The sequence below is a fragment of the Oncorhynchus nerka genome, linkage group LG7 (genome assembly GCF_034236695.1).
Source record: "Oncorhynchus nerka isolate Pitt River linkage group LG7, Oner_Uvic_2.0, whole genome shotgun sequence".
Lineage (NCBI taxonomy): Eukaryota > Metazoa > Chordata > Actinopteri > Salmoniformes > Salmonidae > Oncorhynchus > Oncorhynchus nerka.
In genome coordinates, this window is record NC_088402.1 from 63,711,491 (window position 1) to 63,738,865 (window position 27,375).

The following is a 27,375-nucleotide window of genomic DNA, read 5'->3' on the forward strand; positions in this document are numbered from 1 at the left end:
AGAGGATCGCCACTTAGTAACGGAGGCAGCGCTGTCGGAGTGTGGACGAGAAACACGTTGCTCCAAGGAAGGATTTGCAAGTGAAGTAGGCTTCATCCACGAGAAGAAACAACTAGGAGCTCGAGGTAAGCGTCTAGTTTCTTTGTAATGTCAATATGTATCATGTCTTACACAATGTATCATTTCAATGTTAAACTACAATGACATGTGTTTTGGTGGCAGACATGCTTCTTCTGTGGATATTAAACTTGTCCGCACGCGTGCGGAATGTTCTGTTTCATAATGAAGTATTGTTAGCTAATGTAACGTTTGCTAGTTACAGCAAACTCATTTGTTTACGTTAAAGTTGATAAACTCAAGTGAAGCATCGAATTGCATTGATTATTTTTGTTTGCGGCATGTTGCAACTCTTCTTCAGATATGGAGTTTTCTGTGTTTTCTCGAGCCGTGGTTAATTGCTTACTCTGCAACTAGACAGTACAGCAGAAGCAGGTCTACAAGGCCCGGGCAAAGTAAATAGCCAATTGACAGCGGCTGCGTCCTATGAAATGTCTTGTCTTCGGATCTGTCATCAGCTTCTACCCAATGAGCTTATTCGACATCGGCGGCAGCTGCATTAGCAAAACGCGGACTAGCTTTTTGTTTTTACATAATTATATGGTTTTCACTGTTTAACATCATAATTACGTTATGAGGTTAACGTTAGTGAAGAATGCGTTATTTGTAAAGGAAATAGTTGTGCGGCAGTTCTGTCGACGTTGCACGCACGTTTCATCCGCGAGCTTGTTGAGTCAGATAATTATATAATCTGATCTGTCGCTGTTTTTGAGAACACTCAGATTTATTAAAAAATGTTATTAACCTCATCTTAAATGCGCTGTATAATTGCATTTTTTATTCTCATCAAATCAGTTTTGTTAGAGCTTCTGAGAATGTAAACAACATTGGAACTCATTGTGCGCCATTTGCGTTACTTTTGTCAGGCTTGTTCTATCACTCAATGCTGCGCATGTCATAACAAACTACAGAGGCCTATCATGGCCAGTTTTGGTGTGATTTGCTGCTTTATAAATACTAGCAGAATGTTGTTACTTTCTATTCCTCAAAATTAATTTTATTCCAGTCGTGTCAATGCTTAAAATGGCTAAGCATCACTCATGTACAAATCAGTGTCAGAATCAGCTACACGTCTCGAACTGAAGGTGTCAGTTGCGCTGAAAAAAGGAAATCCAACAGTCAGTAGACCCACTGTGGGTATTATGAAAGCATTGTTTATGCTAAAATTAAACCAAGTAGCTTTTGCTTTTCATTATAGATATATTGGATTGTTTAAACTATTACCCTGCTGACAGAGGAGGATTTGTTTTGTTTGTTGGTTGAAGCCGATCAACTGGCATTCTCCACAATTTATGGCCTGATTGCACAACCATCTTCCTCTTGCTGAAGTAAGGTCTAGTCGGCATCTTTGGGAAAATATATTTGATTTGATGACTTCGAAATGAAAATGATTTTGATTTGGTGCAGCAGTTGAATGGGTGTATTCAGTCTGAGTAACAGATAAGTGCTGTTTTAGTTCTCTGCTGACAGTATCATCTGAGCCCAGACAGACATTCCCAGACTCAATTGAGTCAATAAGGCTGCATTTATACAGGCAGCCCCATTTTGACCCCCCCCCCCCACCAATAATTAAACTTTTGACCAATCACATCCGATTGTTTTCAGAGCTGATCTGATTGGTCCAAATACCAATTAGTGAAAAAAGATCAGAATTGGGCTGCCTGATATGCGCAGCCAAATGTATGCTTTAGTTCTACTTATAACCCCAGTAACACCTCGATCACACCGACAGCATCATTGTGTTTTGATACACCAGAAGTACATTAATTTCCAATGGAACGCTGCGTTTGCCTTGCTGCATTGCAGAGGCAGATTCAGTGCGTTCTGTGTGGTGCATACGTTGGATTTATCGAACATAAGCGTAGACGGCTTGACAGAAATGGTAGTAAGAGGTGATTGTTGAACTTTTGTTGCACACATCCAGATGATGCTGTGTACCATTTTGCGCAATGACTCTGTAGGTGTGATCAAGGCGTAAGCAGTGTTAATTTACACTGATTGGGGGGGTGACTAGCTAATAGCATGGGAGTACTGTGTTATTTTGGAGGAATAGCTGTGATCAGCACTTTTACCTGATGTGTTGTGCTGTTAAAAATTCTAGAAGAAAGTTGCTGTTGGGGTAGTAGTTAGGAATATGCATCTTTCCCTTTCAAGATGCGTATCTAGAGACATGTGCTCCGGTACCATACAATAACGATAAGTTTTAGTTTGAAATGATTCAGTATGATTCGATGCGCTAGGGCTGGGCAGTATACTGTATCTACTGGTATTGATGCACAGACCGGTTTAGGTTTTTACTTCACCTTCTATAACAGTATTTGAGTGTTTGGTTTGTTAAATGTGATTCGGCGTGTGTAACATCCATTTTTATAGTTTACTTTGCTACTTTGAGTCATTTCTCACTGCTCGCTTTCCACGCAGACCTAGCCCCGCCCCCTGTCACTCAAGGAGTGCATTTGTTCCTCGACCACGAAACACTTGCGTTCAGTCTGTATGGTCAATGCAGCACATGCAACAATGTTGATAACAATGCTATTTTCCCTTAGCTTCTTAACGCTACCTATCCCGTTAGCGGGATAATTCTCAACCACCGCTGAATTGCAGAGCGCCACATTCAAATAATATTACTAAAAATATTTATATTCATGAAATCACAAGTGCAATATAGCAAAACACAGCTTAGCATTTTGTTAATCCACCTGTCGTGTCAGATTTTGAAAATATGCTTTACAGCGAAAGCAATCCAAGCGTTTAAGTTTATCGATCACTTGACAAAACATTATGAACACCTAGCATCAAAGTAGCTTGGTCGCGAAAATCAGAAAAGCAATCAAATTAATCGCTTACCTTTGATCTTCGGATATTTTCACTCACGAGACTGTTACACAATAAATGTTCCCTTTGTTCCATAAAGATGATTTTATATCCAAAATACCTCCGTTTGTTTGGCGCGTTATGTTCAGAAATCCACAGGCTCGAGCGGTCACAACGCAGACAAATTCCAAATAATATTCATTATGTCCACAAACATGTCAAATGTTTGTTTATAATCAATCAGGTTGTTTTTAAAATATATAATCGATAATATCAAAAGGCACTGTCTTTTTCAGTAGGAGAGGGAGAGACTATGGCTGCCCAAGCTCTGTTGCGCAAGCAAAACTCATGCGAACACCTGACAATGTTAACTTTCTCGCTCATTTTCCAAATAAAAGCCTGAAACTGTCTAAAGACTGACACCTTGAGGAAGCGATAGGAAAAGGAATCTGGTTGATATCCCTTTAAATGGAGCGAAGGCAGGCTATGGAACATGGAGCTTTCAAAATAGAAGCCACTTCCTTTTGATTTTCCTCAGGTTTCCCCTGCAATATCAGTTCTGTTAGACAATATTTTGACAGTTTTGGAAACTGGGGTGTTTTCTATCCTAATCTGTCAATTATATACATATTCTAGCATATAGGCCTGCGAAATAGGCTGTTTACATTGGGAACGTTATTTTTCCAAACATAAAAATAGTGCCCCCTAATTGAAAGAGGTTAATATACATCCACTAGTGTTTTATAATTACACTTAGTTTGTTACTTACATCTGCAAAAAAATTGGTATTTTCTTACCAAGTTGGGCTTAAATCGTGTTAGCTGCTAATTGCTAGTTAGCTAATAAATGTACTGAGTCAGAGCAAAAGGTAACTAGCTAAACAACCAGATAATGCCAGTGATGGCGTTAACCTAAATCAGCATGTTTGTGCAACTGCATCTTCTAAATCAGAGGAATATGTAAAGCATGAGTATGTTAGCTACTTCATGAATCAAATCAAATTTTATTTGTCACATACACATGGTTAGCAGATGTTAATGCAAGTGTAGCGAAATGCTTGTGCTTCTAGTTCGGACAATGCAGTAATAACCAACATGTAATCTAACTAACAATTCCAAAACTACTGTCTTATACACAGTGTAAGGGGATAAAGAATATGTACATAAGGATATATGAATGAGTGATGGTACAGAGCAGCATTGGCAAGATACAGTAGATGGTATCGAGTACAGTATATACATGAGATGAGTGTAAACAAAGTGGCATAGTTAAAGTGGCTAGTGATACATGTATTACATAAGGATGCAGTCGATGATAGAGTACAGTATATACGTATGCATATGAGATGAATAATGTAGGGTAAGTAACATTATATAAGGTAGCATTGTTTAAAGTGGCTAGTGATATATTTAAATTTCCCATCAATTCCCATTATTAAAGTGGCTGGAGTTGAGTCAGTGTCAGTGTGTTGGCAGCAGCCACTCAATGTTAGTGGTGGCTGTTTAACAGTCTGATGGCCTTGAGATCCCAGCTTTGATGCACCTGTACTGACCTCGCCTTCTGGATGATAGTGGGGTGAACAGGCAGTGGCTCGGGTGGTTGATGTCCTTGATGATCTTTATGGCCTTCCTGTAACATCGGGTGGTGTAGGTGTCCTGGAGGGCAGGTAGTTTGCCCCCGGTGATGCGTTGTGCAGACCTCACTACCCTCTGGAGAGCCTTACGGTTGAGGGCGGAGCAGTTGCCGTACCAGGCGGTGATACAGCCCGCCAGGATGCTCTCGATTGTGCATCTGTAGAAGTTTGTGAGTGCTTTTGGTGACAAGCCGAATTTCCTCAGCCTCCTGAGGTTGAAGAGGCGCTGCTGCGCCTTCTTCACGATGCTGTCTGTGTGAGTGGACCAATTCAGTTTGTCTGTGATGTGTATGCCGAGGAACTTAAAACTTACTACCCTCTCCACTACTGTTCCATCGATGTGGATAGGGGGGTGTTCCCTCTGCTGTTTCCTGAAGTCCACAATCATCTCCTTAGTTTTGTTGACGTTGAGTGTGAGGAGTAGCTAAGGGAACATTCAATGTAGCCAAAGATTATAGGAAACACTTATCAACACTTTGGTTCCTACCCTGCCACAATGACTCCTCTCTGGCATTTTAATTTGTCGTCATGTCAAACAGTGCCCATTAGAATAATCATTCTATTTCCATGATTCCAACAGTTCACCAAGGTGTTTTGCTCTAAATCTCAAATCAAAATGGCAACATTTGGTAAAAAACAAAGCCTAGATTGTTTGCTCATATCGTGCAGCCCTACGTGGCAGTGTGGAAACGATCTCAAATGAGTGCAGTAAATGTAGAAACAGTAGCCTGTTTGTCTCCCCACTTTGGTTCTGAAATCACCATCATCCACTAATGAACTGGTCAGATTAAGTGTTTGCGCTAGTAATGTATCAATATTTATTGTTTACAAATTAGCTATGACATGGGCAGTGAATATGTAGCAACATTTTGGATTTCGTCCGTATCTCAAAATCGAATGTTTGTGACGGGTTGAACGTTTTTACGGAGAGCTTCTCTTCACACTGCGGCCATGTAGTGTGCCTCGCAAAACTGATTGTTCTTTATGGAATTATCAACTTTACACTATGTATATATAAAAAAAATACTTTATTTAACTTTAAAGAAAAATGATTGCTGATGTTGAACCTGAACAATCAAAACATTTATGAGTCCCTGTTCAGCAGATGGCCTATATCCAAATCAGAATGGTCTCCCGTAGCATATTTTTTATTCCAGTGAAACACAATTTAACAGCGCATATATCAACCTAGCAAATTACATAGGCTTTATTAGAGTCACAACCTAAAGTCACCCAAGCCATTTTAGCATTTTAATGCTGAAGGTGTAGCATAGATGTTGTTACGAATCCCTTTTGGCCCGACAGTCTAGGGGGGGATGGTAATGAGACCCGTAACATAACTCATACAAATTAATAATAGTGACAAAGTAAAAGAGTGAACGAAATAACCACGACAACTGAAATCTACCGTCAAACTCGAGGTTTATTTAATAAACACACGATAATGGGGGGAGCAGGAAAAGGGGCTGAGCTGGAAACAAGAAACAATAAGTATTCAAAAACACCCCTAAGCTAGACTAGCCTACTTTAACAACAGCTAACTAACTAACCAAAAATACAGTGGGTGGTCCGCTCAGTTCTAACTAGTGTACTCTAACAAAGTCTACCGACGGGTAGTGTATGCCCATGGGCGACTTGTCTTGGTTTCCCCTTTTCCCACCAGGAATCAAACAAACACCATAACCAAAACAATACTCACAGGTGATGACAAAGTGCTATGGAGGTGCTCAAACAGAAGAGGTTAATACACAGAGAGAGTGAAACACAGAGACCTACAGACATGGCATTTACAGAGAGATTGAGCTCTTGAGCAAACAACTGATGGGGTTTTTAAACCAAGGGAAAGGAACTGTGATAGGGTAGGAAACAGGAGGAGGTGTGTCTTCTGATTGATGATTGGATTGTTGACTGATTGGTGACTGATTGGGGGGGTGATGATTTTCACCTGTGAGGGGAGAAGGAGAGAAAAGAAACACACACACAGGATACACACACAGGATACTTGTATCCGTAACACTCCCACCCTTAAAAGAGCAACCCTAGGGATTGCGACCACAGTATTACAATGAATACTCACAACAATAACAAAGTCAACCTTCCAAAACATACAAAAATCATCATTACACACGAGACAAAGCATCTGCCAATACAATATCAGAACCCTTTTGGTGGCGGATCTCCAAATTATAATTTTGTACAATCAGCGCCCAACGCATAAGGCGCTGGTTCTGGTTGTACATCCGGTGGAGAAAAACTAAGCGGTTATGGTCAGTATATACAATCACTGGTAGGGCACTGGAACCAATATATACTTCAAAGTATTGCAGAGCCAACAACAAAGCAAGAGCTTCTTGTTCTATTGTCGCATAGTTTGTTTGACATTTATTAAATTTATGGGAAAAATAACAAACAGGATGATCCACTCCACTCTTGTCCTGCTGCAGTAGAACAGCACCAGCACCTCTGGCACTAGCATCTACCTCAAGTTTGAACGGTTGTTCAAAATCCGGAGCAGCAAGTACAGGTGTACTACATAAGAGTGCTTTCGCAGATTCAAAAGCTCTCTTACAATCAGAGGACCACACACATGATCTAGCCGGACTGAGCAAATCGGTCAATGGAGCAACTACCGCAGAGACATTTTTACAGAAGCTACGGTAGTAGCCAACCATCCCTGAAAAGCGGCGTAGCTCTCGTCTGGTGGTAGGTGCAGGGAATGCAGTTATAGCCAAGGCCTTGGCATCAACAGGGCGCACCTGTCCATGGCCAACCTCTTGATCATCCTCTTTGAACAGAACAGTGTTCAACAAATCTATAACGTCACCCTCTTGTCGTGCCTGAGCACGAGTGACCGCACAAGCGGGGAACACATGTGGATAACTCTGTGCCAGCTCATTCGAGAGAGAATGGTCACTTTTATCCAATACTTCCAATACGGGTACTACCTTTCCTCCGGCAATATCGTTAACCATTATGAAGGTCACACCTTTCACTGGCAACATAGGACGTACCCCCACTCTGAATATTCCACTGATTAACTCAGTGTACTTTCACAAAGTGCAATGGCACTGGGACAAAACCCATTTCAATACCATGCACTAACACACTGGAACCACAGTATGTATCGTCAGATAAGGGCAACACATCAGACAATATAAACGACTGCGCCGCATCAGTATCTCTAAGGATTTTAACCGGACGCTGAGACGCTTCGTCATTCGTTAGGGACACAAACCCCTCAAATGAATGGTTCATAACTGCGGTCGGGGACTGAGACTTTCAAACTACAGTTACCCTGAGGCACCTGTTTTGTTGCAGACCTCACAACCGTATGAATTAGACCAACACCTGTTGGCGGCTTGGCACGAAGAGGCATCCCTTGTTTGCGTTTAAGCAGGAAGCAATCATTAATCATATGTCCCACTTTATGACAATAGAAACAGGGACGCTCATTCTTCTGGCGTGCTTGATATACTACTGCTGGTCGACAAGGACTAAAGGTAGGAAACTCAGTGACTCTACTCTCAGTATGAGCCGAAAACACACTCTTGTGCGTCAACACAAACTCGTCTGCCAACACAGACGCTTCTGCCAGGGAGGATACTTTCTGTTCGTTTAGGTAAACTACAATGCGTTCGGGTAAGCAATTTTTAAACTCTTCCAACAAGATTAACTCCCGGAGAGAGTTGAAATCAGTTACCTTACTAGCAGCATGCCATTTATCAAACAGATTTCCCTTATCTCTAGCAAATTCCACATAAGTCTTACTAGAAGACTTTCTATGAGACCTAAATCTCTGTCGGTATGCCTCAGGCACAAGCTCATAGGCACGAAGAACAGTAGCTTTGACCACTTCATAATTCAAACTGTCCTCCAGAGGTAGCGCTGACAAAACCTCTTGGGCTTTACCAGTTAATTTACACTGAAGTAATAAGGTGAACGCACCAATTTGTAAGTCGCTCTGGATAAGAGCGTCTGCTAAATGACTTAAATGTAAAATGTAAATGTAGATGCCATACCTCTTCAGGCCATTTCAATGCTACGGCTATACGCTCAAATACACAAAAATAGGAGTCAACCTCCGACTCTCTGAACAAAGGTACTAGGGCTATCTGCCTACTAATGTCAAACGTGTTTGAGGACACAGCTGGTGAGGACGACTCACAGTGACAGCAGGACCGGAGGCTAGTCTCACTGTCTCTGCCTCCAGTTCCATCTGGCGCATTTTGAACTCCAACTGCCTTTGTTCTCTGTCTGCCTCAATTTTACACATCTCCAACTGGAGAGTCTCTCGCCTAATTTGGGCTCTCTTCCACCTCCAGTTGGAACTGTGCTAAACGGACATCCCTCCTGGTATCACCGTTTGACAGTGGGGAGAGTGGATCAAAACGGGACAATGTGGCTGGTGTTTTAGCCTCTCCCTCATTATCAGACACCAATGGGCTTACAGGAGCAGCAACATCCCCTACAGGGGTAGTAGGCTCAGGCAGCGGTAACACAAACACCTGCTCTTCCAACAATACATTTAACACCAGCTTTTTAACCTCTGACTTAACTACATTCTGTGGAATCGATACTGAATAATGGTCAGCCAAGGTCATTAAATCAATTCTACAACATTTATCAAAAACCTCCCACGAAGGGTTATCCAAAAAGGATTTCAAATCAAAAGTAGTCATTTTACACTACTTCACAAGTGCCAAAGAAAATAGAAAACACTAATGCTACTTCAGCTATGACGCTCAACACTGAACTATACCACTATCAATCTACATGAGCGGCATGGGTGTCAGTAAAGACAGATCCCGGATGAGCCCCCACTTATGTTACGAATCCCTTTTGGCCCGACAGTCTAGGGGGGGATGGTAATGAGACCCGTAACATAACTCATGCAAATTAATAATAGTGACAAAGTAAAAGAGTGAACGAAATAACCACGGCAACTGAAATCTACCGTCAAACTCGAGGTTTATTTAATAAACACACGATAATGGGGGGAGCAGGAAAAGGGGCTGAGCTGGACCCAAGGAAAGAAACAATAAGTATTCAAAACACCCCTAAGCTAGACTAGCCTACTTTAACAATAGCTAACTAACTAACCAAAAATACAGTGGGTGGTCCGCTCAGTTCTAACTAGTGTATTAAAACAAAGTCTACCTACGGGTAGTGTATGCCCATGGGCGACTTGTCTTGGTTTCCCCTTTTCCCACCAGGAATCAAACACAAACACCATAACCAAAACTACTCACAGGTGATGACAAAGTGCTATGGAGGTGCTCAAACAGAAGAGAGGTTAATACACAAAGAGACAGTGAAACACAGAGACCTACAGACATGGCATTTACAGAGAGATTGAGCTCTTGAGCAAACAACTGATGGGGTTTTTAAACCAAGGGAAAGGAACTGTGATAGAGTAGAAAACAGGAGGAGGTGTGTCTTCTGATTGATGATTTGATTGGGGACTGATTGGGGGGTGATGATTTTCACCTGTGAGGGGAGAAGGAGAGAAAAGAAACACACACACAGGATACACACACAGGATACTTGTATCCGTAACAGATGTGCAAGATCAGGAACAGGCCGCCTACCTTGCTTTGGTCAGCATGCGAACACTGGGCACTGTTTGACTAGATTACTGATATTGCCTGTGGTTGTTTGGCAAGCATGCAACATCGCTTGTAAATCAATGCAGTTACATCAGGCCATGCTCCAGGATGACATGCCTGAGGGGCATTTTAAATCCATGGGGGTGGCGCAACTAGTATTGCTTTAGAGCCTTAACAATATAAGGCATATTGTCCTACTGCTGTTCAAATGTACAAAAACGTACACTGCATTCGGAAAGTATTCAGACCCCTTCTCTTTTTCCACATTTTGTTATGTTACGGCCTTAATCTAAAATTGATTAAATTAATGTTTTTCTCATCAATCTACACACAGAACCCCATAACGACAAAGTGAAAACAGGTTTTTATACATTTGAGCAAATACCTTATGTAAATAAGTATTCAGGCCCTTTGCTATGAGACTCAAAATTGAGCTCGGTGCATCCTGTTTCCATTGATCATCCTTGAGCAGTCTCTACAACTGGATTGGTGTCCACCTGTGGTAAATTCAATTGATTGGACGTTTTTTGGAAAGGCACACTCCTGTCTATGTAAGGTCCCACAGTTGACCGTGCATGTCGGAGCAAAAACCAAGCCATGAGGTCGAAGGAATTGTCCATAGAGCGCTGAGACAGGATTGAGACAGGATTGTCATGGCACAGATCTGGGGAAGGGTACCAAAATATTTCTGCAGCATTGAAGGTCCTAAAGAGAACACAGTGGTGCCCATTCTTAAATGGAAGAAGTTTGGAACCCCCCCTAGACTTTTCCTAGAGCTGGCCACCCGGCCAAACTGAGCAATTGGGCGAAAGGGCCTTGGTCAGGGAGGTGACCAAGAACTCGATGGTCACTGGCAGAGCTCCAGAGTTCTTCTGTGGAGATGGGAAAACCTTCCAGAAGGACAACCGTCTCTGCAGCACTCCACCAATCAGGCCTTTCTGGTAGTGGCCAGGCATAAGATACTCATTAAAAGGCACATGACAGCCTGCCTGGAGTTTGCCAAAAGGCACCTGAAGGACTCTGACCATGAGAAACCAGATTCTCTGATTTGATGATGCCAAGATTGAACTCTTTGGCCTGAATGCCAAGCGTCACATCTGGAGGAAATCTGGCACCATCCCTACGGTGAAGCATGGTGTTGGCAGCATCAGGATCGAGTGGAAAGATGAACGGCGCAAAGTACAGAGAGATCCTTGATAAAAACCTAATCCAGAGCTCTCAGGACCTGAGACTGGAGCGACGGTTCAACTTACAACAGGACAACGACCCTAAGCACACAACCAAAACCATGCAAGTCTCATTGTCCTTGAGTGGCCCAGCCAGAGCCCGGACTTGAACCCAATCAAACATCTCTGGAGTGACCTGAAAATAGCTGTGTAGCAACGCTTCCCATCCAACCTGACAGAACTTGAGAGGATCTGTAGAGAAGAACTCCCCAAATACAGGTGTGCCAAGCTTATAGTGTCATACCCAAGAAGACTGGCAGCGATTACAGCCTAAGGTGCTAAAACAAAGTACTGAGTAAAGGGTCTGAAATACTTATGTAAATGTATATTTTTTTCTTTTTATTAATCTGCAAAAAGTTCTAAACCAGTTTTTGCATTGTCATTATGGGTTATTGTGTGTATATTAATGAGTGGGGGGGGGGACATCCATTTCAGAATAAGGCTGTAACGTGAAAAAGTGAAGGTGTCTGAATACTTTACGAATGCACTGTACACAACTCATTTTGCACACGAAAGCAGGTGATGGGAAGGTCACGTGTCCTACAAGCGTGATAGTCAGACTCTGAAGCTCCTATTGACAATTCCTCATTCTATATTTTATTCAGGTTATCTACTTCAACTATTTATACTTTCTAGTTTAAAAGTCGGTGGAAATATCTGGGGTCAAGAAACAAATGGGTTCGCCTACCAAAATGGCAACCTCAACGCTATAAGTTACTACTGATGCTAGCTTTAGCAATGCCATTTCGCTAGCTTTAGCTGAACAACAAGACCGGATGGAGGTGGTGGTTCAACGTGTGGTTGGTGCAGCAATTCAAGGAGTAAGGGAACAAGTTGCTACCTTGCAAGATAAGTTGGACACCCACATGGGATCAGTTCGAGCGCTAATAGAAAAGGTGGATTGCATTCAGACTGAGGCAAGGGGTCTAAAAAGGGATGTGAACCTCTGCACTTTGGAAGTTGAGAAGATGTGGTTCAAAATGGCGTTGTTTGAGGATCAACACAGACACAACGTGAGGGTCTCTGGGATTGCTACAAACCGGGAGGGAGGTGATGCAATTGCTTTCCTGCAATAAATCCTTCCCAAATGGATTCCGTCACTTGGTACTATTCCGATTCAAATGGAACGGGTTTACAACCAAAATGTAAAGGACAACCCCCAGACACATGGTCTTCAATGTTTTCAGATACCAAGACCGCAACAATATTCTACAAGGACCCTGTGAAGCAAGAATGAATGCGCCCATCCAAGATGCCTGGAGAACCATACCTTGTTATGCGGACTACAGTGCCTTCACAAATCAGCGAAGAAAAGCATTTGCAGATGTCCAGAGGGAATTGTACTTGTAGGGCATACCCTCAATTCTGATCTATCCTGCCACCCTGCAACTTACTTTCAATGTTGATCAGCTCTCCTTCTGGTCTACAGGCTCCCCCACAAAGAGTGCTTTCCTTTACGGAAGTCTAGGAAGGGCCTAGACAGCAGTGTGCAACTGGGTGCTAAAGATGCAGCTAACCGGCTAGCTAACATTTAATTAACTACTCAACTCTTATCCATCTTTGTTTTGGAACTTCAGGAACTTCTCCTAGTACCGGGACTGAATAAAATCTATTCCAATCACGGTATCCAAACAAAAGAACTAAAAAGTAGAAAAAAAATTAAAGACTATATAGTCAAGAGGAATTACACTTGAAGGTGTGAAGCCAAACTGGAAAACAAAAGTGGTTTAGGGAAATGGACACATTAAGTGATTAACGTTAATCACCCCAAAAGCTAGCAACATCAATCTCTACTAATCACGTTAACTTCAACATACCTCCATTTAAATATCGGTGAAACTTTATTTTTTATTTTATTTAACCTTTTATTTAACCAGGTAGGCAAGTTGAGAACAAGTTCTCATTTACAATTGCGACCTGGCCAAGATAAAGCAAAGCATTTCGACACACAACGACACAGAGTTACACATAGAGTAAAACAAACATACAGTCAATAATACAGTATAAACAAGTCTATATACGATGTGAGCAAATGAGGTGAGATATAAGGGAGGTAAAGGCAAAAAAAGGCCATGGTGGCAAAGTAAATACAATATAGCAAGTAAAACACTGGAATGGTAGATTTGCAATGGAAGAATGTGCAAAGTAGAAATAAAAATAATGGGGTGCAAAAGAGCTAAATAAATAAATGAAATACAGTAGGGAAAGAGGTAGTTGTTTGGGCTAAATTATAGGTGGGCTATGTACAGGTGCAGTAATCTGTGAGCTGCTCTGACAGTTGGTGCTTAAAGCTAGTGAGGGAGATAAGTGTTTCCAGTTTCAGAGATTTTTGTAGTTCGTTCCAGTCATTGGCAGCAGAGAACTGGAAGGAGAGGCGGCCAAAGAAATAATTGGTTTTGGGGGTGACTAGAGATATACCTGCTGGAGCGTGTGCTACAGGTGGGAGATGCTATGGTGACCAGCGAGCTAAGATAAAGGGGGACTTTACCTAGCAGGGTCTTGTAGATGACATGGAGCCAGTACTACTTTACTACTTTAGGTAGTCCGAAGATTGCAGCAAATTCATGGGTTCAAACAGTGAAAACATTACCATATTTTTTTCATAATACGGTACTAAATAATTACATCAAATAATGAGTCCAAATAAAGTCAACATGTTGAACCAGCCTCCAGCTCCGCTAGCCAGCTAATGTTAATCCTGGGGTGTTGGATGGCAGTACATGCAGAACTGATTTCAACCATTAGTCAGAAACCTGTTGATTTCTGAATTGGCCCTAGTGACTTGGATGATCAACAGACGTATAGTACGTTTTCAGTTGAGTGATGTCAGCAAATGGTGCTTCAAAGGTGAGATGTCTTCATAACTCCAGACTGTTTTTGTTTTCCCGTTGAAATTATACAATGTGATGTGTGGCAATGCACTTCCTGCAGTTATGGCCAGTTCATGTGGAGATTTGACATAATGCTAGTCTCTTGTTTGGATGTTCTTCTGCTGTTCTACAGGTAGGCCTTGAATGTGCCCATGATGACCAAGACTCCTCCCGACAGAAGAGGGATCACCTTTGAGGTGGGAGCACAGCTGGAGGCTCGCGACAACCTGAAGAACTGGTCAGTGTCATTTCCATCTGATTACTGTCTGGCCAGGTTTCTAATGTTCATGTCCTATTGTTCTTGTCTACCATTATCAGTCTTATTGAACATCCTAACTCTCTACTGCTCAGGTACCAGGCCAGCATAGAGAAGATAGACTATGAGGACGAGAAGGTTCTGATCCACTACCGTCAGTGGAGCCACCGCTATGACGAGTGGTTTGACTGGACCAGCCCATACCTGAGGCCCCTGGACAGGATCCAGTTGAGGAGAAAGGGTCTGCAGGACAAACGGCCCAGCTCGGTGAGGGAGACTAGTACTCTGACATAATGTTGTTATCCAAGTAGTCCCGTACCCCTTCAAACATTCATCCTCCAGCTGCGTACCCCTTCTAGCACCATTGTAAGCCTGCCACACACACTGTACAATACATTTATTAAACATACGAATGAGTGAGTTTGTCACAACCCGGCTTGTGGGAAGTGACAAAGAGCTCTTACAGGACCAGGGCACAAATAATAATGTAATAATAATCAATAATTTTGCTCACTCTTACATGGGTATGTGGTTGCAAAGGGCATCAGTGTCTTAAATTCTTATGGCGGAACCCATTGACAACATTCCGCTGAAATGGCAGCGTGCGAAATTCAAAAATATTTTGTGGAAATATGTAACTTTCATACATCAAGTGCAATACACCAAATGAAAAACTTTGTTAATTTACCCATTGTGTTCGATTTCAAAAAGGCTTTACAGCGAAAGCACAACATATGATTGTTAGGTCAGAGCCTAGTCACAAAAACACACACAGCCATTTTCCAGCCAAAGAGAGGAAAAATTAATCACTAACCTTTGATCTTCATCAGATGACACTCGTAGGACTTCATGTTACACAATACATGTGTTTTGTTCGATAAAGTGCATATTTATATCCAGAAATCTCAGTTTACATTGGCGTGTTACGTTCAGTAATGTTTTGCTTCCAAAACATACTCTGATTTTTTTCAGAGCCACATCAATTTACAGAAATGGTCATCATAAACTTTAATATAAGATACAAGTGTTATGCACAGAATTAGAGATATACTTCTTCTTAATGCAACCACTGTCAGATTTCAAAGAAACTTTACGGAAAAAGCAAACCATGCAATAATCTGAGTACGGCGCTCAAACAACAAATCAATCCATACAGATATCCGCCATGTTCGAGTCAACAAAAGTCAGAAATAGCATTATAAATATTCACTTACCTTTGTTCTTCATCAGAATGCACTCCCCGGAATCCCAGTTCCACAATAAATGTTTGGTAAAGTCCATAATTTATGTCCAAATACCTCCTTTTTGTTCACGCGTTTAGCCCAGTAATTAATGCGCGATCGCTTAGTTCAAGTTATTACAGTTTGTAGAGTCATGTCAAACGAAGTATAAAATCAATCTTTAGGATGTTTTTATCATAAATCTTCAATAATGTTCCAACCGGAGAATTCCTTTGTCTTCAGAAATGTAAAGGAACTCAAGCTAACTCTCACATGAACGTGCGTGACCAGCTCGTGACACTCTGCCAGACCACTGACTCAATCCCCTCTCATTCCCCCCTCCTTTACAGTAGAAGTATCAAACTAGGTTCTAAAGACTGTTGACATCTAGTGGAAGCCTTAGGAAGTGCAATTTGACCCCATAGACACTGTATATTCGATAGGCAAAGAGTTGAACTACAAACCTCAGATTTCCCACTTCCTGGTTGGATCTTTCTCAGGTTTTCGCCTGCCATATATAAGTTCTGTTATACTCACAGATATCATTCAAACAGTTTTAGAAAACACTGAAGTTTCTATCTAAATATACTAATAATATGCATATACACTGCTCAAAAAAATAAAGGGAACACCAAAATAACACATCCTAGATCTGAATGAATGAAATATTCTTATTAAATCCTTTTTTCTTCACATAGTTGAATGTGCTGACACAAATTCTCAATGGAAATCAAATTTATCAACCCATGGAGTTCTGGATTTGGAGTCACACTCAAAATTAAAGTGGAAAACCGCACTACAGGCTGATCCAACTTTGATGTAATGTCCTTAAAACAAGTCAAAATGAGGCTCAGTAGTGTGTGTGGCCTCCACGTGCCTGTATAACCTCCCTACAACGCCTGGGCATGCTCCTGATGAGGTGGCGGATGGTCTCCTGAGGGATCTCCTCCCAGACCTGGACTAAAGCATCCGCCAACTCCTGGACAGTCTGGTGCAACGTGGCGTTGGTGGATGGAGCGAGACATTTTGTCCCAGATGTGCTCAGTTGGATTCAGGTCTGGGGAACAGGCGGGCCAGTCCTTAGCATCAATGCCTTCCTCTTGCAGGAACTGCTGACACACTCCAGCCACATGAGGTCTAGCATTGTCTTGCATTAGGAGGAACCCAGGGCCAACCGCACCAGCATATGGTCTCACAAGGGGTCTGAGGATCTCATCTCAGTACCTAATGGCAGTCAGGCTACCTCTGGCGAGCACATGGAGGGCTGTGCGGCCCCCCAAAGAAATGTCACCCCACACCATGACTGACCCACCGCCAAACCGGTCGTGCTGGAGGATGTTGCAGGCAGCAGAACGTTCTCCACGACGTCTCCAGACTGTCACGTCTGTCACATGTGCTCAGTATGAACCTGCTTTCATCTGTGAAGAGCACAGGGTGCCAGTGGCGAATTTGCCAATCTTGGTGTTCTCTGGCAAATGAAAAATGTCCTGCATGGTGTTGGGCTGTAAGCACAACCCCCACCTGTGGACGTCGGGGCCCTCGTACCACCCTCATGGAGTCTGTTTCTGACCGTTTGAGCAGACGCATGCACATTTGTGGCCTGCTGGAGGTCATTTTGCAGGGCTCTGGCAGTGCTCCTCCTTGCACAAAGGCGGAGGTAGCGGTCCTGCTGCTGGGTTTTGCCCTCCTACGGCCTCCTCCACGTCTCCTGATGTACTGTCCTGTCTCCTGGTAGCGCCTCCATGCTCTGGACACTATGCTGAGACACAGCAAACCTTGCCACAGCTCGCATTGATGTCTCATCCAGCTGTAACATATCATTTACTGGCTTGTATGTGAAGCAGTAATTGTTTCAAAACATCTACTGCCATGTCACTGATGCGTTGTGAAACAGTGTTTGATGAAGGCATAGTCTGTATAGTTTTTGGGCCTCTTCCTGGCAGCAGGAAGAATGAAGTCCTCCATAATTATGGTATGGGGCTTGCCTGTCCTAGCCACTTGGTAGCTCACATTATAAGACGCTTCCAGCCCCTTCTTATTAATGGTATGTTGCTTTTGTATAAGTCTTACTACTCGAGAGCCGTCTTAAAATCTCGCTCAAACTCCCGTGGCTTATTTTGCAAATTGTCATGTTTAGTTTCTAATTGTCTGCGCAAGAGTGAAGGTTTCCCACGAGAGAGTAACAGTTATGGGCTTTTTTAATATTTTTTACACAATTACATGTAGATTAAAACAAAATTGAATGACTTTTATATTTGGTGTACCCCCGACGGCATTGCGCGTACCCCATTTAGGGAATACCTGCCCTAGACGATATCCGACGTAGAAAGCCTAAGATTAAACTGATTAGACAACGACCACAAGAGTCTGGTTGAACTTCAGATTAGTGTTTAACCTTTCTTTCCCTTCCAGGTGTTTCGGGTGAATGAGAAAGTCTTGGCCTGTTGGGTAGACTGCCACTACTATCCTGCTAAGGTTCTGGAAGTCAAAAGAGATGGTGGGTCCTACACTTCCACTGGACGGAATCAAATGTTTAATCAGAAATGCATTGCATTCTAGTTACATTGGGCAAATATTCTGACCACGTTTGTTCTCTCTTCAGCTTCCTACACTGTGAAGTTTTTCGATGGAGTTGTCAAGACTCTTAAGCCAAACAAAGTAAAGCCATATAAGAAAGCGGTGAGAGCTCCATGTGATTGTTAGTTCATGGTGTGAGAGGATGGTTGATGGGGTTACCTTACAGTTTTCTGTCTCAATGTGAATAGAATGGGAAGGCCAGGGAGAGGGACAGAAGTCAACGTGAGCAGAGCAGTGGGAAAGAGGAGAACGGGAAAGCCCTGAGCGACGAATCCAAAAGCGGCTCTTCAGACCTGGATGGAGAGAGCAACGGAAAGGAAAAGGAGAGAAGAGAAGACGGAGAGGAAAAAACGCTGAATGGCAACTTTGAGACCTGTGGACAGAAAGGAAGCCTAAACGGAGAAAAGGGGGCAGGAGGAGGGAAGAGAGAAGAGCCACAAACCAAAGAAAATGGGCAGGTTGTCCAAACTAAATTGGAAGATGTGAATGTAGAAGGGGAGCGAGTGATGCGCAGTACCAAACAACAGGGGGAGAAGAAAGAAGATTGCGCATCGGGACAGAGTCCCCAGCTGCCCAGGGGGAACCGGTACCGACCCTCTGAAGGTATGTAAGTTACTGTAAGGCTTTGACAGTGAAACAATGGAAAACTCTTTTAAACATTTCAGAATCATTAGATTGAAATTGAAAGTGTCCCATGGTTGTGCTCAAGTCCTAACGGGGAAGGAAAGATGATAGCTTGGCTTATGGCTTCGCTTTTGTGAAGAACCAGAAAGTTAAATTGAATCGTTAGAGCGTATTAGGACCGGTTCAGTATCTTGTTGCTTGATGGTTAAGTGAATGAAGTCCGTCTCACTGACCTTTCGGTTCTTGTTGTTTACAGAAAGTCGACGTGAATTGAGGAAGAGGAGGGTGTCTCTTGTACAGATGCCACCACCAAAGAGGAGAAGGCCAGAGACAAGTAAGGGTCTGCATCTAATCTATGACTTGTTGCGTGTTACTGACATTCAAAGCCCTGTGTCCTTTGTTTATAACTCCTGCCCTTCCCTCTCCAGACAGAAACAGCCAGTCTCAGCAAGCAGGATCAGATTCCGTCCCAGCGTCCCCAGCATTAACGCCAGACCAGACAAACACCCAGACGCCCACAGACGCTGGTATCGAAGCCCCATCAGATATAGGTAAATAAGATGGAGATGAATATGCTCATAAATAAGACAATCAGCAGGTGTTTAGGAGACTTCTTGAGCTGCTATAGGATACATTTAGCTTTTTAGATAATAATGAGTAACAGAACTTGGACAGGGGGGACCTGATCCTAGATCAGCACTCTGACTGAGTAGCTTTATGAATACAGGCCCAGCTCTTACATTGAGATATGAGATTTAACTTATTTTGGGATCTGTTAACTCCGTGCCAAAAAAAGCTACAGTTGATCTATTGTGTGTTTCTTTACAGAATCAATACTGAAACGCCAAGTCCATCTGCCTACCACCCACAAGTACAGCAGAGAGCCATGTGAGTACAGCCTCATTCTCACACACACACACACACACACACACACTTCCATTAAATGACATGTTGTTCCTTGTATCTCTACCTTAGTGTATCGAGTCATCAAAAACCAGCCGCCCCCAATCCTCTCCATTGAACTGGACCACAACCCCTTCAAGTGCAAGGCCCCTGGCTGTCTGAAGTCCTTCCGGAAGGCCTCTCTCCTGCACTACCACGTCAAGTACTACCATGCAGACAGCGAGCACGCCTCTGAGGGCAGCATGCAAACCCGGGCCTCAGAGAAGCAGGTTGGCTCTCAGGAGACACCCAGGAGGAGACGCACCATGTCAGGTTCTATACGTGAGTAGTAGCACTCCGCCCCATGGATCAACAAACCTGAGCTCAATCATACTACACAGTTACAGTTGAAGTCGGAAATTTACATACATTTAGGTTGGTGTCCTTAACTCGGTTTTTCAACCACTCCACAAGTTTCTTGTTAATCATGTGACTCTCAAACCCGGGTCCGGGAGCGTAATCATCGCCTGACACTAATTAGCATAACGCAAAGGACATAAATCTTCCTAGAAAATATTCCTATTCATGAAAAATCACAAGTGAAATATATTGGAACACAGCTTAGCCTTTTGTTAATCACCCTGTCATCTCAGATTTTCAAAATATGCTTAACAGCCAAAGCTAGATAAGCATTTGTGTTTATCGATAGCCTAGCATAGCATTATGCCCTGCTAGCAGCAGGCAACCTTGTCACGAAAATCAGAAAAGCAATCAAATTAAATCGTTTACCTTTGAACTTCGGATGTTTTCACTCACGAGACTCCCAGATAGCCAAAGTAAATTTTTTCCCTAAATATTATTTTTGTAGGTGAAATAGCTCATATCAACCGGGACAGTTGGTTTCTCAGTAGAAGCGATTGGAATAATGGCTACCTCTGTACTTTACGCAAGATTTTCTCCGGGAGCATCATGTGACCACTTGCGCAATGTAGCCCCCTACGGGTATTCTTCAACATAAATGCGTAAAACTATGTCACAATGCTGTAGACACCTTGGGGAATACGTAGAAAGCGTAAGCTGGTTCATAGCACATTCACAGCTCAATAGGGACTCATTGGCACGCAGCGCTTTCAAAATATGGGGCACTTCCGGATTGGATTTTTCTCAGGCTTTCGCCTGCAACATCAGTTCTGTTATACTCACATAGAATATCTTTACAGTTTTGGAAACGTTAGTGTTTTCTATCCTAAGCTGTCAATTATATGCATATTCTAGCTTCTTGTCCTGACAAAATATCAAAATATCAGTTTTTTTTTTTCAAAAAATGAAAATACTGCCCCTAGAGTCGCAACAGGTTAACAAACTATAGTTTTGGTCTGTTAGGACATCTACTTTGCGCATGACACAAGTAATTTTTCCAACAATTGTTTGCAGACAGATTATTTAACTTATTCACTGTATCACAATTGCAGTGGGCCTGAAATTTACATACACTAAATTGACTGTGCCTTTAAACAGCTTGGACAATCCCAGGAAATGATGTCATGGCTTTAGAAGCTTCTGATAAGCTAATTGACATCATTTGAGTCAATTGGAGGTGTACCTGTGGATGTATTTCAAGGCCTACCTTCAAACTACGTGCCTCTTTGCTTGACATCATGGAAAAATCGAAAGAAATCAGCCAATACCTCAGAAAAAAAATTGTAGACCTCCAAGTCTGGTTCATCCTTGGGAGCAATTTCCAAGCGCCATGTTCATCTGTACAAACAATAGTACGCAAGTATAAACACCATGGGACCACACAGCCATCATACTGCTCAGGAAGGAGATGCATTCTGTCTCCTAGAGATGAAATGTTTATTTTCAATGACAGCCTAGGAACAGTGGGTTAACTGCCTGTTCAAGGGCATAATGACAGATTTTGTACCTTGTCAGCTCAGGGATTTGAACTTGCAACCTTTCGGTTACTAGTCCAATGCTCTAACCACTAGGCTACCCTGCCGCCCCAGGGTCTTCCAAATGGACAAATGGACCCCGAGCATACTTCCAAAGTTGTGGCAAAATGGCTTAAGGACAACAAAGTCAAGGTATTGGAGTGGCCATCACAAAGCCCTGACCTCAATCCTATAGACAATTTGTGGGCAGAACTGAAAAAGTGTGTGTGAGCAAGGAGGCCTACAAACCTGACTCCGTTACACCAGCTCTGTCAGGTGGAATGGGCCAAAATTCACCCAATTTATGGTGGGAAGCATGTGGAAGGCTACCTGAAATGTTTGACCGAAGTTCAACAATTTAAAGCCAATGCTACCAAATACTAATTGAGTGTATGTAAACCTCTGCCCACTGGGAATGTGATGAAAGAAATAAAAGCTGAAATAAAGCATTCTCTCTGCTGTTATTCTGACATTTCACATTCTTAAAATAAAGTGGTGATTCTAACTGACCTAAGGCAGGGATATTTTACTAGGATGAAATGTCAGGAATTGTGAACAACGGAGTTTAAATGTATTTAGCTAAGGTGTATGTAATCTTCCCACTTCAACTGTACGTTATAAACTGACCCAGTTGCTTGTGTGCTGTATATCCATCCATGAACAATAGATGCATCACATTTTATCTCTGTGCATTGCTCCACTGTACCACAGACTCTCCCCTGGGTGACAGGCAGGCTGCTAATGGGATGAACCGTAATCGTCGGAGATCACTGAGTGAGAAACGGAAGGAGAACCAGCAAACCAACAGCAGACCCCATGAAGAAAGAGAATGGAGCGCCAGTGAAACGGGTGAGGGACATTTTTATCTCCGATTTTACCATCGTTCTTGACTGAGAATATCAACTTGGGTGTTGAACTACTTTTTATATCCCTGCTTTGCTTACTCAGTTCTTTTGTTTACTTCAGGGGAAAAGATTAGAGGGAAGACTGAAAGAGACTTCCTCCTCAATAAACAGAGGAAAAGGAAGAAGACGGGGAGGTCCAAGTCAGGTAAAATGTTGTTGACAGAATGAGTGTCTGGAGCCTTTATCAGTTGACAGTACTTCTTTAGTGGAATCTGATTTGCCTAAATCTATCTGCCTTTAGAAAGCTGGCCACATTCTAACAAAATATATATTTGGTTTGTAATTCTCAGTTAATGTTCCAGATGATTCAGTATTCCACATGAGCTTTGAATGTACTGACCCAGTCTCAAACCTGCATGTGCTTTCCCCCCTGACAGAGAATACGAATGGTGAGGAGAACATAGGCATCTCCTTATTTAACTCTACTCAGTCCAATCTGGTATCCAAATTCTCCCTCTTGCACAAACACAAGTTATCTTACGACTCAAGTCCAGAACACATCACAGATCAGGTGCAAGAAGACGGTGGGTACCAAGACCTTACATCTTCTTTATACTCCTCACTCTGTCCTTTTTGCTTTATTCAGGTTAGCTATTATTCACAATCCTCCTTCCTCTCCACTCAGGCTTGAAGTGGTATCATCATGTTTTAGGGCCCTAGTGTTGTCCTATAATAATCAGCTAATTTAAAATCTTTTAAAATGTTAGCCTGATTGTCAAACTACAAATGCTTGGCATATTTGTTTTTCGGTCCACTCAAAATCAGACAATTATGTCAACTAAACATGGTTTTGCTTTCGATCCTCTGAATAGATGAAAGTGATTGGTCCACAGTCAGTGCTGAGTGGAGTGATGAGTACATGGAGGCGGAGCTGGATGTGACCACTCCCATGTCGGAACAGAATGTATCCATGGTGACCAAGGGCTCTGACACAGTGCGCTGTGTCTGTGAGGTGGAGGAGGAGAATGATTTCATGATTCAGGTGAAGCTCACCGAGACTCACGTTAGTCACAGAAGAACCTTTAACACAACACTGTTTTGTTGCTTTTTGTTTTTCACGTGTTTTTTCCATTTCATAATCATATGTGAAGTGACAATGTCCTGTCCCTTTCCTAGTGTGATGAATGTCTGTGCTGGCAGCATGGCACCTGCATGGGCCTCTTTGAGCACAATGTGCCTGACACTTATAGCTGCTACATTTGCAGAGACCCACCAGGTAATCACACTGTAAACACCTCAATATAGTATTAGATCGCCAATGGGTTTCCGGTCTTTGACAGTGTACATGAACGTGTATCTTGCCTGTTCTCTCAGCCCAGAGACCGAGCCAGCGTTACTGGTACGACAGGGATTGGCTGAGCAGTGGTCACATGTATGGCCTGTCTTTCCTGGATGAGAACTACTCTCACCAGAACAGGAAGAAGTTAACGGCCACTCACCAGCTCCTGGGTGACGTTCACCATGTCTTTGAGGTGCTCAACGGCCTGCAGCTTAAGATGAGCATCCTCCAGTGAGTACAATGGAAGTTACTGCAAATACTTCCCATATATGTAATGTTTCACCATTTTGGGTGTGACTAGTTCTTGGATGATCCATCTTCAGTGGCTGTGAATTTGCCCTCACCTCGCTCTATCGTCCTCTACAGGACTCAGACACACTCTGACCTGAAGCTGTGGCGCCAGCCCTGGAAGCAGGAGGAGAAGCTTGGTATGAGCTGCAGTATGGCGACCAGCAGGACCCCTTCACCTGCAGCCAACGACCGAGAGGGGGGCGAAGCGCCAAAGACAATGTCAGTCTCCACCCTCTCTGAGAAGGCCAAAAGGGTTCAGATGAGCCCAACATCCTTCCAGGACTCGAACGCTTCCTATATCAGCAGTGAGCACTGCTACCAGAAACCGCGAGCGTACTACCCAGCGGTGGAGCAGAGGCTGGTGGTGGAGACACGGGGAGGCTCTGAGCTGGAGGACAGTCTGAGGAGCACAGAGAACCTGCTCGAACAGGAGCAACGCTATGGTGGCCCACTGGACCCAGACAGAGCCAAACTGTACCCCAGCTCCCTGCTGCAGGACCGGGCCAAGATTCACCCAATTACCCTACAACCAGACAAGGTCTGTACTCTTTCTCTAAAATGATTGTATGTCAGTAGTGAGATACTTATGGTGAAACAAGTGGTGAAGAGATGCTAGCTGTAAGATAAAGTAGCTGGATTTATGACAAACCAGTTTCCATTTGACTTAGATGGCTTGTTTTGTTCTTTTTTCCAGGGTCTTGATTTGTATAAGAAGCTGTATGTGGGTAGGGAGAGTGAAGTAGAGGTGAAGACTGAAGAGGCTGAGCCCAGCCCAGACATAAAGCCAGACCCAGAAAAAGACAATGTGCTGCATCAGCAGTGGCAGATCAACCTTTTGGATCACATAGAGGCCATGCAGAACCAAGTCACACACAGGATGGACCTCATTGAGAAAGAGCTCGATGGTGAGACTTACGCCACACAGATTCTTCATTTATAAAGATACTCAAAAAAAATCCTGTCGAAGAAAGATGCATTTCTCATGGATGTAAGGTTTATAGAACTCTTATTTCTCGCTCTTTCGGTCTCTCCCCTTTTCTTCTACCTCCTCCTTCTGATGATTTTATCTGCAGTGTTGGAGAGTTGGCTTGACTACACAGGGGAACTGGAGCCTCCCGACCCGTTGACCCGGCTGCCTCAGCTCAAACACCGTATCAGACAGATGCTCACAGACCTGGGCACGGTGCAGCAGATCTCCCTCTGCTCCTCCTAAACATGAGGGCGCCACTGAGCTCAGCACTTCACCACAGACAGCAGGGCGTAAGCAAGCAATGCTACGGTACAAACGGTTGTTTAGTAGGTTACAGGGACAGAACCTGCTACTACTGATCATTCTAGAATCAACCATCTAAAATGTATGGTATCTTGCAACAATGATACAGGATAAATTGGACTACTTTTCTGAAATGCAAGAAAAATAAGAACATAACCATGTTCAGCGCTTTTGATTGTAAGTTAACCCATCCTAATAATGTAGTTCTTGTAAAAAATTATTAATACTTGCTTTGTTTTTGCTAAAATAATCTATCTGCTTTTTTGATTAAAGTCCATGAATGACTTTGCTAAAAGGTTCAAATAAGGTTGAAATGTAGGCCACTATAGGCTTCATTCTACTGTAATTCTATTAAAAGATTTGTGTTACCTTACCAATGTTTGTTCAATGTAAGCAAATAGGATTTGATGTAGATATTTTCACGTTTCAAATGCAAATTTTGAATCAGGGTTGCAGTTAAATGCATATTTTTAAAAATAGCTTAATGATGTGTTTTAAGATCATAAAATAAGTATTGAAAAAGAGCGAAAGTTCCTTTTTAAAGGGAGGGAAACTATTTTCATATTTGCAAATAAATATTGTCCTGTCTTGAACTAGTCCAGAATGTTCTTGAAGTTAATAAATGTTCCCTTCCTCATAAATATTGATGTAGTACAGTACGAGTTATTCTTTAAAGTACATAGTTTGCAAAAGCCTCAATGTTGGCAAACTAGATTTTGTAAATTGTAATATTTCTCAGATGTTTAGATATTTAGTTGTGATGTTTGGTTTTTTGTATGTTAGAGAAGTCAATCTTACTGGTTAAGTATCCAGAACTTATTTCATGTTTTTCCATGTGGGCACTGTGCTCTTGTCTTTATATTTATTGTGATTCAGAATTTAATTCATGGTTTTGCATTTTTTTTTTTGTCACACAGTAAGTAATGTGTACGGCACAAGGTGCATAGAGTATAGGACTGTCACAGTATATTTAGTACTGCAATACCTAGTACATGGCCTGTACACTAGTGACTGATGGGTCAGCTTTTTTGTTCACCCGCAATTTCTAATGACTCATCCGCAATTGCTAATAACCCATCTGTAACCACCCGACTGTCCTAAAGAGAAAATCTGAGACCTGCACCCGACCCTAACCTGTAAATATAGAAAAATGTGTAGGTCCCTTTTTCTCTTGAACAATTACATTTTTGTTAAACATTTCTTGATTTATTTCTTGAACATTTAGGCCTATTGAATGCCTGTTTTGTAGATTTTTTTTTATTTTTCTCCCCCAAACAGTAGCCTAACTTGGCACCTTGCGCAAACTTACGCACTATTGCTCGATTAAAAATAAAATAACCTCTACGTAGCCTATAGATATGAATTATACATGTATGAATTCTTTATCTTTGCATGTGAAATGGGTATTGGACATCTGACTTTATTTTGACCCATTTCAGAATTCTTTGTTGTCCCTTACTGTTTGTTTGTTTGGTTAATATTTTATTTCAGCTGTACGTTGGCATACAGTGTCAGTTATTTAGATTGTTTTTCAAGAGTACTGCGATGTAGCTTTACCCAGAGTCCCAACACAGGTGCAGTAACTCCAGTCAACTGGTATTTTGGACGCAGCATACTGCAGTTGTACTGCACTGGAACTGCAATCTTTTTATATATTTCAGATTTCCATGCAAGAAAATAAACCAGCTTTATCTAAATGACCTGTAATCTGTATGTTGTTACTCTTGAAATGTGGTGAATGAATCAGACTAATACACTATATACAAAAGTATGTGGACACCCCTTCAAATTAGTGGATTTGGCAATTTCAGACACACCCGTTGGTGCATTAAATTGAGCACACAGCCATACAATCTCCATAGACAAAC

At 42.4% G+C, this 27,375-nt stretch overlaps 1 protein-coding gene across 2 annotated transcripts; it reads left to right on the top strand.

The window, feature by feature from the left end:
* Window positions 1-27,204, top strand: LOC115132168 (PHD finger protein 20-like). 2 transcript variants are annotated; one of them, XM_029664483.2, is made up of 19 exons: window positions 1-125; window positions 14,400-14,504; window positions 14,618-14,789; window positions 18,155-18,239; window positions 18,345-18,421; window positions 18,508-18,922; window positions 19,200-19,283; window positions 19,372-19,494; window positions 19,772-19,831; window positions 19,919-20,167; window positions 22,471-22,608; window positions 22,726-22,809; window positions 23,042-23,188; window positions 23,477-23,646; window positions 23,781-23,880; window positions 23,979-24,174; window positions 24,310-24,772; window positions 24,929-25,139; window positions 25,308-27,204. In XM_029664483.2, the coding sequence occupies exons 2-19, from the start codon at window positions 14,419-14,421 to the stop codon at window positions 25,445-25,447; spliced, it is 3,000 nt and encodes a 999-aa protein (XP_029520343.1). In that variant the 5' UTR covers window positions 1-125; window positions 14,400-14,418; the 3' UTR covers window positions 25,448-27,204. The 2 variants fall into 2 exon arrangements, with proteins under 2 accessions (XP_029520343.1, XP_029520344.1); XM_029664484.2 differs by having other exon boundaries at window positions 19,200-19,277.
* Window positions 27,205-27,375: the final 171 nt, after the last annotated feature.